At 35.2% G+C, this 15,574-nt stretch overlaps 1 protein-coding gene across 1 annotated transcript; it reads right to left on the minus strand.

Moving 5' to 3' along the window:
- Window positions 1–2,192: 2,192 nt before the first annotated feature.
- On the minus strand, window positions 2,193–4,323 carry LOC113305347 (alcohol-forming fatty acyl-CoA reductase-like). Its single transcript, XM_026554402.1, has 9 exons — window positions 4,255–4,323; window positions 3,962–4,164; window positions 3,770–3,870; window positions 3,454–3,652; window positions 3,286–3,369; window positions 3,065–3,146; window positions 2,650–2,961; window positions 2,485–2,552; window positions 2,193–2,367 (listed from the first exon to the last, which is right to left on the minus strand). Exons 1-9 carry the CDS (start codon window positions 4,321–4,323, stop codon window positions 2,193–2,195), a joined length of 1,293 nt encoding a protein of 430 aa, XP_026410187.1.
- Between the last annotated feature and the right edge of the window lie 11,251 nt (window positions 4,324–15,574).

Consider the following 15,574-nt stretch of genomic DNA (forward strand, 5'->3'; position numbering starts at 1 on the left):
TAGTGGTAGGCCTTTGTTCGGGTTCCTCGGGTCCTTGTCCTTTGTTGATGATTGCATCCCACTTGTCGATGAGGTATTTTTGTTCTTCCACGGTCATTGTTGTTTTGCAACCAAGTTTGGCCTTCATTTTCTTCAACATCTCCCTACCCGCGGCAACCTATCTTTCATTTGAGAACAACTTATAACCATGAGGTTGAAGACATTTTTACCATAACTATTTTTCATTTTAGAAGTAGAAGGTGTTATCTCCATCTTCTTCCTCTTTGTAGCTGCATTGGTCCTGACACAAGTATGAAAGTTATAAGACTAATTTGAACAAATAAGAGATTTGGAAAACCAAAAACTTGTAAGAAAATAAGAAGGCTCTGCTTACCCGAAATAACACATATGAGCCGAATCATGTCTTGAAATTTTTATTAGCTTACACAGAGAGTGGATCGGCTCATACCACAAAACAATTATAAGCCGATCCCATATATTCGGCTCACAACCGATACCGTCGAATAATCTGAATCTATGATTATGAACTCAAACATGTATTCGGCGCAACATGATATAATATAAATTAGTCGATCCTACACACTTGTAAAATTTATGAAATTTTAACAATAATATTCGGCGCAACACTAATACTATCGAATAAGCCGAACCTAGACTTATGAATCGAAACCTTTATTCGGCGCAAAACTAATACAACCATACAAGCCGATCCTAAGCACATGCAAAAATTCTGAAATTCAAACAACAATTATTCGGCACAAAATTAATACTACCATACAAGCCGATCCTACGCACATGCAAAATTATTAGCCGATCCTATATATTCGGCTCACAACCGATACCGTCGAATAAGCCGAATCTATGATTATGAACTCAAACATGTATTCGGCGCAACATGATATCATATAAATAAGCCGATCCTACACACTAGTAAAATTTATGAAATTTTAACAATGATATTCGGCGCAACCCTAATAATATCGAATAAGCCGAATCTAGACTTATGAATTCAAACATTTATTCGGCACAAAACTAGTACTACCATATGAGCCGATCCTATACACATGCAAAAATTCATAAAATTCAAACAACAATTATTCGGCACAAAACTAATACTACCATACAAGCCGATCCTACGCACATGCAAAATTTCTGAAATTCACAAAACATATTCGGCACAAAACTAACACCATCGAATAAGCCAATCCTAAGTATAAGTCTCTGTGTCACCAAGTTCGGCTCAAAACGGATTTCAGATATACGCCGAGCCGTTCAAATGCACTTTCAGGGTTCAGTTTCAAGAACAGCTCGGCGCACATCTAAGATTTGTTTTGCGCCGAACCATACCCTGTAACCGCCGCAGAAACATGATTTTGACGAATTAAATCAATCAAACCAATCAAAAACATCAAATACGAGATGGGTTTGTAAAACTAACATTCTTATTTTCATTTGTGGAGTTGGTTCTTCTTCAATCTCTTCTTCCGGTTGATTTTGTGGTTGATTTTGAGTTTCTTCTTCACTCTCTAAATCTTCTTCTTCTTCAATGGGTTGTTCAATCGCTCGATTAGAACGAGATACTGGCTTACGGCGAACCATTATATAGATGAGTTTAATCGTAGACTAAATTTTCACGAATCGACGATTAAATTTCCGAGATGATACGATGAAAAGAAAAGGAAGAAGAAGGGTTCGGCTGTTGTGGAGGAGGAAGAAGAAGGGTTAGGGATATGAAACTGATTTTGGTTTATTGATTATAGGTTTTTGTATTAGGGATAGGGCTAGATTAGTAGTAATTTAGAGAATTTAAAGGCATATAGGTAATTGAACCACCCCATAGGGTACCCCTTATAAGGTCACCCAAGTTAGGACTAGTCCTTTGTATGCCTTCAAAGTTTTAGGCATGCCCAAAATTAGTGAACTTCTATATATACAACAATATCGTTAGTGATCACTTTACTTTACTGGGCCCAAAAATAAAATAACCCCTTTTATTATTGCTAATTTGCTACGACTCTTGTAACTTGTTACATAGGAGCTGTCTAAACACAGAGTACGTAACGTAAATATAATCACAAGAACAATCGCATGGTTTGATATTTTCCCATAGTATACAACCCGTAAACTTGTAATGTTCTTCAATTTTGACACATCAGGTCAGATGCATGTTAACTCGGTTTTCAGTGAAGAAGCTAGTTTGTGCTATTAAAACCTTCAATAACATATTTCATGAGTCCAGGAATATGAATATTCAACATGCATTCTTTCCAATCTATGTGTTGGGGATCAAAATCAAACATATCTGCCTCTGCAGATCCGTTCGCTTTCATCCATATTCTCAATTCCTCAGTAGCCGAATCGTCAAAACTGCAAGGATTATTCAAACTTACACCAATCAAGTTGCATTCCCTCTTCAAGTATATATGAATGCCTTCTCCAGCAGAAAATAGGAAGAGCTAATTTGAATAAGTGGAACATACTTACATTTTCTTAAACAGTAGATAATGTTCATAGAATTCCACCAATCGCTTTGCAACGCTAACTTTTCCTTCCTGACAAAAATAAAATGAAAAATAAGGAAATGAACTAAGTGTGGGATTGTCTTCATCATAATCTAAGGTACCCATTAGTAATGTTTCATTAACCAACCTTCTTAGGTAACACATAATTGTCATTTATGTGTTGCCGGAAGCTTGCCATGGTGGGGAAGAAAGCAGGCTTAACAATTTCGACAACATTTCCATGTTTATCCATCAATGGATTTTCACAGAAATACTCACAAGCATATTTAACCACCTTAATGATGTTCATCTTCTCTCGGTTGGCAGAACTACCCAAATGGTAGATATATCGATAATTATGGTTCTCATCATCACCAGACACACTTCTATTGTTACTCTTACTCTTCATATGATTCACCATCGCTACTATTACAGCATTCACCATCATATCTCCTGGGATCTGTTTCATTTATCCACTCATAATAAGAGTCACAAGCATGTCAAGCAATATCGAATTTGATCCATTTAATTACACATTAGATCAGCTGTTAGGATTAACTTACAATATCTAGGAAGGACTCATGGTTCCCAAGCAAACACGGAAACTTCCCTCTTCCACTATATATCACAAAGGGGTCAAAAGTTCTGCAGTTATCACCCAATAAAACAATTACATGATCAGTCTAAATTTGAGGAAGATTTAATTTGGTGCCTCTACATTCTCTGTGCAGCAACATCAGCAACATTATTTTGAGCTAAGTATCTTCTTCTCAGTTACAGTTACATTATTAGTACTTTCTCCAACATTATCATCTCTCCCATTGCTTTTGTAATCGCATATGTGTTTGGCCATCCATATAATATAGCTCTGTTCACAGCACCGACCGAGTTAGGGTAGGAGGATCACAAGAAAGAAAGAAATCTTAACGTAACATACTAACATCTATCAAACCTTTCGGCTCCAAGTTCTTTCATTGCAGCGGTTTCTTGTTTTTTTGAGGCTTGTGCAGCCTTGAGTTTATTCAATCTGTCTCGCACCAACCTCCTCTCTTCATCAATGTCCAGAATCTTTGAGTTTTCATTAATTGTTTGACTTATATCAAAAGGTTTTTCAAGAATAACTCCAGGTGTCTCTCCGGTATGTATGTACGCTGATCAGTCATTTGCATGCACACATGGATAAGTTCACCAGTGGAAGATGTTAGTAATGGGTATAAAATTGTGGATTTTATGGTGTTGTCTATATATGTAATAAACTCATCACTTACCAGTAGATATATGGAGAATCATCTCTAGATTCTCACAGTTCTCTGCGAAATCGAAAACATGCTTGGCTCCCATTGTATTCACATCCAGCGCCACATCGTATCTTAAGAAAATTCACAGTTACTGAAATTAAAAAAAAAAATCTATAACAAGTAAATGAAATATGGTTTGGATCATTCGTGCTGATGCGATACCTTTCATCGAGATTCCTAGTTGCAGCAAAGTTGGCAACAATTTCGACTTCTTTACGTATCTTCTTCCTCAAAGCAGAGTCTTTGATTTCCAAATTCTCTAAACTGATGTCTCCGAAAACAGGTGTCACCTTTTCTGAAATAAAAGAATCAAATCCAAGACCATGTTTTTTCCTTAACACTCTAAATACTTCTTTTCCCGTCACCTACAAAACCGCATTAACAAATCAGATAATATCATTATAGTCATTTCGAAATGTATACAACCACATTTGAACAAAGCAACGAATTCATACATCATTATGCAGACGTTGAGTAGCGGAAGATGCATCAGCGGGTCTTAAAAGCAGAAAAAGTTGCTTCATGTTTGGTTGAACCCTAAGTAACTTCTCCACAAACACTGCATGAAATTTGATTTTTTTTTTTGAAGCATCGCATGAAATTTGATGATAATAACATGAACTCACAGAATTTGAATGTATCTAGCTATTAAAAAAGTTACCATTTCCAACTGGAAAAGATACTTAATTAACTAATAAAATAAACCAATAGCTAGGTTAGTATTATTATTCTTAGATAAAAACCCAGTTCAACCAGTGACAAGGATGCTCTTGTTATCAAGGGATTGTACAACTCCATTGCTTATTTTTATCCGAAAATGAGTCATTTGTCCAAATATTTTTAAAACATGGTTCAAATGGACGAGTAAAAATTAGTATGGGTGAAATGGACAAAAAAAAATTAGCAAGGATGAAATTGGATTCATAGTAATATGCTTTCTTGGTCTTAGAGCACAAGGACCACGGGCTCAGATCCCTGTCCCCTCATTGGGTGTGCCCTGATGTCCCTTAAATAATATGCTGCCATGCGGTACTATATTTCCTTTATAGTTATACGATCTCTTTAATATGGAAATAAAATACTCCGTAGTAAATACTTTCTCTTTATAGAATAAAGTCATTTCCAAACCAGAATCCAAACTTGTTTCTTCTTTTTTTATCCCTAGTGGTGTTCATCTCCTTCTCTAAATAATGTGATGATGAATCAGTTGCAGTAGATAACACACAAGTAAAGACGAGCTTAACATTTAATTTTCATTAAATTGTAGTTTATAACAATTTTCTCCTTTTACATAATTTTTTATTTTTCAATCTACATTTTCATAGAACAGTGATTGTCAAAGTTATTTTCAAAACAAAAAAGAAAAGAAAAAGTTCTTTCCGAACAAATAATGACTATGACCACCTTCATGTCCTACAAATAACTCTAACATATCCGTTCATTGTTGTATTCGGATTTAAAAAGTGCCAGCTCTGGTAGACGTGAATCCTCGATCATATTAACCAATAAAGAATTTATATACTGTTGTGAACTTTAAATTTGCTGAACTTGGCTGACTATTTGATAACTAAAGATAAGCGATCGGAATACGAAGAGTACACAAAAAGATCTATTGAATTAATTTTTAATATGATTTCTGTGTGATTTGCTTTTCTTTTTTTTTTTGATTTGCTGAAAACTGTCTTGATTAGGAGATAGAGGTTTGGTTTTGGTTCGTTAATGGCTTTATGCCATAAAAGGAAAATCTTTTCTTTTTCCTAAATTAACGAGATCACCCAATTTTCAAAATACATGGGAAGAAAATTGGTGCGACATGGCAGCACACGACTGGAGGGACACAAGGGCACACCCAATAAGGGGACATGGAATCCGAGCCCAAGGACAGCCTCCCTAACTACCCCATGCCTCCGACTCCACATATGACAACGACCATGCCACCACCTAATTCTGTTGTAGAAATTAACATTTAATCCCAAAGTTATTGGGCTTTGGACACTTTAGTCCTACACTCTCAAGCCTAGTATCAGGATGTCCAAATTTACGGAATCTGAAACGAGTTAATCCTTTTCTATACGATTCAGTCCAAAATATAAAAAAATTGATGACAAAAATACACATCAGATATTATTTCTTCGTAACTCGGTTTTCATTTCTTTATTTCCAGCGTCCGTCGAGAAATTTTTTCCATCCGCTCCTGTTGAAGACGATGTTACTAGTTTCATCTCGTTTCTCTTCTTCTTTTTGTCGATTGATTGATTTCGTTTCACTTGATTCATCAAAATGGTTTTACAATTTTCGTAATGTAAAAATTTGGATTAGGGTTAATTCATCAATTCATGATTCTACTGAGATCAATTGTTTTTATATATAATATTTTTCGAGGTTGAGTGATGCGTTCATCGTTACTACAACAATCTACAGGTATGTTATTCATTTATTTACGATCTTATTATGTATTTTTGGAAGAAATATTATTATCACTATTTGTTTTCTTGATTTGGGGGATTTTTGTTGATTGTAAGATGTTTTATTGAGTTTGTGTAGTTAATTGAGTATCAATTTTAGGTTTTCTTCCAAGTATCTCAACTAGTTAGGTATATGCAGTGAAGAGTATACTTAGTTGATAGGGTTGATGATGTTGGGTTTAATTACTTTATTTTCTTTTAATGTAGTGTTTAAAACCTAATCAAATGTACTTCCATTCGTAACTAGAGTTTATTGAGATTGTTTGGACTTTTTTTTATTTGTAAAAGATGGATGCTCATTTTTGGGATAGGAGAAACTGTTTCATTTTGGTAGTAATATAACTTAAGTTAACATATAAGCTCATTGTTTATGCTGACGAAGTACCTTGTCAGCTGATTAAGAAGATACTCATAATTGTGAAGGTCATAGGATGATGCCAGCTGATCCTGCTGTGCGATGGACATGGATTATGGCGTAAGATTCTCTTGCTAGTATCTCTCCTACAGGACCACTCCATGAAGCTTCTAAAGTAAAAATAGCGATGCATTGGAGAAAGATTCTCAATTGATAGGAAAGTTTGTTAAAGATGGAATTAGCGGATCCACTGCAGGTATTATTAATCTCCCAATGTATTGTTTCTTCCTTCTGTGCTTCCTATATATGGATATGAAGTGGAAAAGAGAAATTGGTGGCATGACCATATTTATCTTGTTCGGATTTATGCCTAGGTACAAAAAAAGATAAGTAAACCCCATTTTTAGAAAATTCAAGTAACAAGATGGCGTGGCTATACTTCTTTTAAATTAAATAAACTAAGTAAACTTTAGCAAGAAAACCGTGTTTGCAGACTATTAGGTATTCTTAAAACTTTGCAAATGTGAAAAGTATTATGTATGTTCAACCAGAGGAAAAGCCAACTTGTCTAACGCTCATGTAAACTAGATAGAACTATGAACATTTTAGCAAGAAAAACTAATACGACGTCCCTTTTAGTTTGACAGAAAATCTTTTTGTGGAGGTTTTCATTTCTAGATAGGGAAATTGTGACACTTTACTGCTTAGCGGAAAATGTTGAGATGGTTATGATCCGCAATGATGTTTATAATTAAAGCAGAGGCTGCAGTTTACTCGATATTTAAGTATTTCAATTATTAAAAATAGTAAAAACTTATTTGAATATCCAACTAACAAATCAGTTTTTTTTCTCAAATGTCATGCATGTGAAGATTTAGAGTTTTTTAGTCGTCAACTCTTAATGTTAGACAAGTTAGTGTCAACTGCCTATGGATGAGTAGCTTTGGAAAATCTAATGTGTATATAATTGTACACATTGATTTTTAATGTGTACGTAATTGTACACTCGTTAATTATCATGATTATTTTTCATTTCTTGCTGTTAGTTTCAATGATTATTCATCTTTTAACCCATCTATCTTCTTTTACATGTTTTCACTCTATGAATCATATTTGTAGATGTGTACATATCTGTACGCCATTGCATGTTTTCACTTTATGAATCATTTCTTAATTCGCTTATGAACATTATATTTTTTTCATCGAGTCCATGTATTATGTAGCTTATAGAAAAATTATGTATTGCAGTTGATGGATTGTAGCAAAGAAATGCGGTATCCCTGAAGCATCGCTATCAGGATCTGATATATGAACCTTTGAAGGTTGACAGAGTTGATTGCTTTTATCTAAAATCACATTGCTTCAGCTGTCGATATCATCGTCTAGATTTCTTTGGCTTGTAAGTCTTCTTTGTTTTTTCACTTTTTGAGTTTTAAACACCTTTAATTTGTTATTGTCACTGCCATACAACATAATTGCCACATTAAATGAAATGCCTCTATAAAATATGTAGTTTGACCTGATCTAAATATATGATGTGAATTCCAAATTCTTTGTATTAGTTGGAGAGGAAGCTTTGCTTTGGATAATAGAAAGGAACTAAAAATAAAAATGACTGGATTGAAGTTGGATAAGATTCATAAGACAAGTTATTGGACATTGATGATTTAGTTTTTCATTTCTAGTTTCCCTTCAACATCTTCCTACAGCTCCTTCTAACCATAATCCATTTTGGTATAAATTTTTATATAGGAATTAAGCACCAAAAGTTATTGGATCTCTTTTTTATAATTTTTTGGTAACTGAGACTTGTGTCATCTTCTAATCCCTATGAAGTTAAAGAGCAAAGATGACTTTTCTGAGAAGTACAAGAACCTGAGCTCTTTTCTATGTTGTTGCTTTTATGGATTCATTTTTTCCATCCGATTCTTATTCCTTCGGATTTATCTGATCTCCTCTCGGACCTTTTTACAATTGAACTTTCTTGTTCTTTAAACTTTAATGCATTCTTAGGGTTGAAATAATTTTATTTTTTTTATTTAATAAGGGACCGATCTATACATTATCACTACAAATGTAGTTTCTCTTTTTTTACCCATGTCTCTTTCGCCTTTAGCAGCTGTGAATTCTTTTACTAATTTTAAAATTTCCTTTGGATTGTTCCTACAGGCACTTTTAATTTAAAAAGAATTACATAGTCGATGCTAATGTTTTTGATATGTACGTAGCTGTACACATGTTGATTCTTAATGTGTACAGAATTATACACATGTTTTTGAATGTGTACATGGTTGTATACTTGTTGATTTTTCATGTGTGCATAGTTGTATACCCGTTGATTGTTAACGCGTACGTAATTGTACACCATGTTTGTGTCTTGCAAGCTTTTGTTGTTGTGTATGAACTATAGAAGGAAATTATACCCAAACTTTATATTACTAATTGTAGAAATATTTGGTTGTTGAATATATAATACGTATCTAGGTAAACATTATATCGCATCTATCCTTCTTTTATTTTCTTTCTTTTTTATTCTACTTTCATATATTGGGTTCCATGACTCGTAAGTTGCTTAGGCATCTGGATACATCTTTTTGGATGCACGCTTGTTTCGAAGTGGTGACTTAATAGATGCTAAAGTAAAATCAGAGTTGATGTTGGTCGTTGTCAAAGTGAGACAAAAATGTGGCACATGATATTTTCTGAGACAGTGTTTTTATTGACATAGGAGCTTGTTGCGGTGTGTTTATTCAAAGTGTATTTTATGTAAGGAAATACATGAGCCAAAATTGTTAGTGTACACCAGTTGATTCCTACTGTGTACATAGTTGTACACCTTTTTATTTCCGATGTGTACATAGTTGTACACATGCTGATTATCAATAGTTTTTCTTATTCAAATCCGTTAATAGCGGGTCATTCAATAGTAACATGTAGCTACAAGATTAGAAACATGGATCCAAGATCGCTTTCAACTGTTAGGACATTTTAACTCATTTTTTGTGTACAAGTGGTTTCTTAGTTGTGTCTGAAAACGTTATGAAAGGTGTTAGCGATACTTTCATTTGGAAGGAATTTATATATATGTCCTGTGGTATTTTTACTTTCATTGAAACCCTTTGATTTTTTATTCATTTTTCTAATTTGATGATCAAGGAGGTACTGGATCTTGAGGTCGATCGATACATCTTAGTTTCTACTTGCGCAAGGTGTAAGCCTTTTCGCTAACATTATTTCCAATATTTTGGCTGCATGTGGTCGCGTGAAAACGCGATGAATCATTTCAGATAAAGGGTGAAAAGAAAGAATTTTTCGATGGTAAAGAAGAGTGCCGAGAAACACCGAGTATGTCAACGAGCTTCACCGAGCTGTAATGCGCACTAGCGAGTTCCATGGAGGTAATTCACTTAACTTCTATTCCCATAAAACTTCAGTTATAGGGGTAGGTAATAATTCACTCACCTGTTGAAGAAAAGTGGAATTGAAACAAGATGACAGTGTCAGTGATTTTGATGTTTAGGATACATTTTTACTCCAAATTCTTAATCAAAAAGGTATACTTCATATTAGAGTTTTCTGAATTTGAAATCAGTTGGTAAATTGGGTTTTATACCCTAAAATGTTGAGCTTACTTATCTTAGATTATTTTTGTGAGTAATTCTATTCATTTCTATGATAAAGATAATTAGTTTTTAAAAAATGAAAATTATATTCATATGGGCACTCTTTTTGCAGGTCCCGGGAAAAGCATTAGTGGAATTTAGGTGGACGATTCCAGGTGTATGTGGATTTAGTGCAACTTGATTTGTCTTTGGATTTTCTGAATTTTTGTAGAGGTATACATGTTTGTACACCAGTGTAAACTAAGATTTTTTAGAAAATGAAAATCATATAGTCATATGGGTACTCTTTTTGTAGCTATCGGAAAGAGCTTCTCAAATCTATAAAGTTTGTAAATTTTGGACAAACAGTTCAAAAGATAAATTATTTTTTAATTGTTTTTATGTTAATTAAAATTGCTGACATCATCATAAGTCACTGTGGACTAAATTGCAAATATTTAGACTAAATTGTAAATGATAAGGGTTATTAATGTATTTTCCCATATTTTGGACTAATTTCTACCTAGTTGACTCGAACTGGACTAATTTGTACCTAGTTGGAGTGATTTTTGGACTAAACTGTATTTTTTCCCATTTGGTTTCTTACTTGGTGTAATGGAATTTTAATTTTAATATCATTGTTAGTCGATCGAGATCCATATTTAAACTTGTAATGATTCATCTGGCGGAGATATTCAATCATGGAATACAAAAGATTTGGGGCAGATACCCAAAGCAACAGCTACTGATTTGGGGCAAAGGAGCAAATCAGGCAGCTATTGATTTGGGGCACATGCTCAAAGCAACGGTAACCCGTGACTATCATGGAACCTCCCTATTTACATTTTCAAAACTCTCAATAAGGAAAGGATGCAACGTAATGTTAGTAACCTAACCCAAACTATGTGTTTCTTCCCTTAATTGTTCTTAATATATCTCTTTTTTTTTTCTACAAAAAAAAAAAAAAAATACAAAAGATTATCATAGTTTTAGTATTAGTAGTGGTTTAAGTGTAGTGGGTACTTTAGATGATAATTTGTTTTCTACCAATATATGATGCTGTTGACAGTGATCATACTTTATTTGGTTTTGGTGACGTCCGACGAACTTGGGCTAGAGGAAATGATGATGGGATTCATTTATAGTGGGCAGGGATGTAGAATTTTTAAGATGGAATTTTTCGGTCCAAGGGATTTGGTAGAATTACGTTTCTGTCGTTATGTTTGGTTACCCAAATTCTTGGAATCACGTTTCCTACGGGAATCAGTTTTCCAGCAAATCCTCCGTATGGAGTCCGACCCCTCCTCCTTAAGATCTGCTGGGAAACTTACCAAGGAATTTATGGACCCACTTTTTTCTAACTCTAAATCCCATATATATGCAATTTTAAGATTTGAGGGTAATGCCAAACGGTACAAAGACTTTAAAACAAGAAAACTCTATAAATCTTAGGAAATGTAATTGAGTTACCAAACACACAAGGAATTTACATGAACCCCAGAATTTGTAATTCCATGAGATTATAAATTCCTGAAAATGATGAATTCTGCAAACAAACCCACCATTAGAGAAGAAAATGATGATGGGATTCATCACTGACCTATGTACGGCACTAGTAAAATCCAATGTTAAGAGAACGGAAAACCAGACTGGCAGGTTAGACCAGTAAATTGGTGACCCGGTCATATTTATTTACGATCCGATTCATCACTAACCCCATAACTCTTGATTAAAATTGCAGATGTTTAACTTGTATATAAACAAAATTAACAATACACAAAATTAGATTACTTTATTTTTATTTTATTTTTGCATTAAAAAAAAGGTCGAAATACTTTCGATTTATCTTATTTTCTCATAGTTAAATCTCTGGAATAGAAAAAATAGGAAAATAAATAAACCAACAAGTAAGAAAAATGTTTATTCCTCTTCCTCTTTTTTATTCCTCACGTCCAGTATTATTTGGTTCATGGTGATTTTAAATTAGTGCAAATAAGAAACGAAAATAAATATTTCAATTTTTTTCTTCTTTTCTGATGATCAGACTCGTTATTATCACGTCTATCTAGTGAAAGGGAAAGAGTCGAGAGACGATGCAAAGGGTAATCCACGATCAAGTGGTATTGAGGAATCCAAGAACCGTTCACCGGAAAAATGATAAAAAATTATATTACTAAGTTCAGGTTTACTGGATAATTGTTGGGGGAAGCTGTACTTACGGAAAATTATATCCTTAACAAACTATCTCATAAAAAAAAGAAAAGTACTCATGAATTATGGGAATGCCGTACACCTTCCCATAAATTCTTAAAGGTGCGGGGGAGTCTTCCAAATGTGGAAATTTCTTTATCTAAAAAGGTAAAAATATGTGTTAGAGCACTGCTCGGTCGAACTCGCAAGCGTTGCTATCTCAATCTTGTTTGTCAAGTTTAGGTGATCAAACTTATAGCTATTTCTCAGATTAGGATATAATGTGTAGTTGAGCTTTAGACTTCACGGCGTTCATTGATTAAAGACGAAGATCTACTGAGGAGAGCTTGGAGGAACTTCATCAACAAAAGATATGTGGAGACTAAAACTTATCTATCACTTAGAAGTCTATTCTACTCTATCTCCTAATGAGACTAAGTCGTATAGTTATTTATACTTTTGTATTATACACATTTGATATTTCGAGCTGAGTGTAACTCGCTTATATATTTCTCGAAATATGTGTTGGAAGCTTTTTGGTTTAGCTACGTTCATCATCATTCTTGACAAGTTTAGTCAAAAGATGATCATGTGGAAATTTCCTTGAAACATCTTACATGATTTGTATGAGACAATTATTTGATGTCGACTTGGAAAGTTTTGTATTGATCATTCGATCACTTGAAAATTACTTATAAGATAATAGTTTTTCTGTGAGACAGTTATTGTCGTCTTTTACGGATGTTTCAATGATTGATATGAGAGTTGAAAACAATTACCTTCGTCTGGATACATCAAAGTATGCGTACCTAGTACGCAAATTGTTCTCGTATGATTCAGGTCCAGAAACCAAGTTTGCGTATCTAGTATGCGAACAGTTTTAACTGAGAATTCCGGGAACCAAGTTTGCGTACCTAGTATGTGAACCGTTCTACCTGAGTTAGGTCCGGGACTGCTGTTTGCTTACCCGTTAGCTCGATAATGGTCGTCGTTGATCGTTTTTCGAAGTATGCTCATTCCCTATCCCCATTCTTGTAAGTCATACGTTGTAGAGGATTTATTCTTCAAGAATGTAGTGAATTATTGGGAACTTCCTCAAGATATTGTGAGTGATAGAGACTCGCGATATACAAGCAGATTTTGGACTGCCTTGTTCGTATTTCTTGGATCTGAACTAAAGTTTTCTACTAGAAATCACCCCCAAAATGATGTTCAGACCGAGACGGTAAATGCATTTCTAGAAGAGTAATTGCGTCATTATGTGATGTCAAGCTAGGGAAATTAGGTGGCGTTGTTCGATACAACCCAATTTTGTTACAATTTGCACAAGAGTTCATCAACAGAGTTGAGTCCTTTTGAGTTAACAACAGTCCAACAACCATTAACCTATCATGAGGTGCCAAAGGCTAAGAATCAAGGATCTTGTCCAGCAACACATCGTTGTGCAAGGTCTAAAATGGAGATGATTGAGCAAGTGCGTGACAGTTTTCCCAAGGTGGTGAGACGAATGAAGAAGTATGCTGATTTACGTCGTAGAAATGTGGAATTTAAGGTGGGAGATATGGTGTTGTTGAATCTAACGCCCCAAATTCGGAAGAAGATTTCTAGCAAGACAGTGCATGTAGGCCTAATTCCAAGGTACGGTGGTCGTTTTGAAGTGATGAAAAGAGTTGGTAAGGTGGTTTACAAACTCGTTTTGCCGGAACGATTGAAAGTGCATCCCATTTTTCATGTCAGCTTTTTGAAAAAGTAACATCTTGATTTGCTGGACATTTCAAGACAACAAGTGAAGCGTGCACCACCAGTAATCAGATCTCAATTCCACAAGCAAGTTGAGGCTATACTTGATGATCGAGTTGAGGGGAAAAACAAGAATAATAAGAGAACTTATTATTTGGTAAAGTGGCTTGGCTTAATTACCATACTTCGAAGCTTCTTGGGAGAAGGATACTAGATTGTGGCAATTTGAATAACAATTTCAGGCTTACCTACATCGAAAAGAATTGACGAGGGCGTCGAGTTCAGCTGGTGGGAGAGGTCTATGACCGGTCGGTCAAGTGGCCTAGATATAATGTGCAACAGTTATGCATTATTGGAAACATGACATATTCCAGAAATGCGGTGGCGCATTCAGAGTTGCATCTAGGAAAAGGCATGTGCCAAACAGGGTTTTACCATGGCCAATGATGCGAAATTAGCATCAAGAGATGCCAAATGAGTTTGACATATAAACTGTATGCATGTACCGTGCAGGCATTCAAGCAAGACATACATTAGCACACTTATATCATTGAGAGAATGATGCTCAACAATGATTGTGGGACTTTTGCTGGTGAAAGCAATCATTGTGCAACAAGGCTATATGACATGTGCCGGGTGTTGATACATGAAAATTATTACCCCTTAGCAGGGCTAGGGAGCCTCTAGAGGAAGGAAAGGCCCAAGGTAAAACATTGGGGACTTGGGGACTAGATCCTAAACCCACTAGTGGATGCCCATGAGAAGGAAAGGGTTGTATTAGAGAAGGAGTGACATTAGTAGTAATTAAGGAGGTTTAGGACATGTGGGATGATGTCATAAAAACAAGGGATTTTGGGATAGTCTATAAAAGGAAGTACATAGTACAATGGAAAGCAAGTTCTCTTTCATACCATTCCTAGAAAGTGTTGTCATTAGGTGGGACTAGGACGGTTATAACCAAAATCAGATTTCACCCTTCAACATTTGGCGACCACACCTGGAGGCTCGTGCCTAGCCCACCATGACACAACAATGAAGCACTAGCGCAGGCGCGTCGAAAAACCAACCAACCATCCGACCTAACCTCGATGAAGTAATAATAGAGGAGCGAAACGAAGATAGTGAGGAAGAGATACTAATACAAGACATGGTCACGAAACCAACACGCAAACCTCAGGATCGAGAGGCGATAACAACACAAGGGAAAGACACACAACGAGTAACCCTGGTTCTACATTCCCCATCTCTAACGCTGCAAGACATACATAAAGAATTCGAGGAGCGCGCTCAAAGGAAACAGGAGCTAAAGAAATGGATAGATCAAGCCACGACGATGGACCAGGGTATCACTGAAGGTACAACAGTAAAATAAAAATGCAAGGGTAACTAGACGAGGACAATGTCACAAGAAGTCGTAGCAGAA

Source organism: Papaver somniferum, chromosome 8 (assembly GCF_003573695.1).
Source record: "Papaver somniferum cultivar HN1 chromosome 8, ASM357369v1, whole genome shotgun sequence".
Taxonomy (NCBI): domain Eukaryota; kingdom Viridiplantae; phylum Streptophyta; class Magnoliopsida; order Ranunculales; family Papaveraceae; genus Papaver; species Papaver somniferum.

Bases quoted from the DNA above. Each gene is read 5' to 3' on its own strand.
- LOC113305347 (XM_026554402.1), bottom strand. From the start codon at position 4,323: ATGAAGCAACTTTTTCTGCTTTTAAGACCCGCTGATGCATCTTCCGCT. The intron at 3,653-3,769 runs GTAAGTGATGAG...ATGACTGATCAG, and splicing joins GATTCTCCATATATCTACTG to CGTACATACATACCGGAGAG. The intron at 3,147-3,285 runs GTAACTGTAACT...TGATAACTGCAG, and splicing joins TTGGAGAAAGTACTAATAAT to AACTTTTGACCCCTTTGTGA.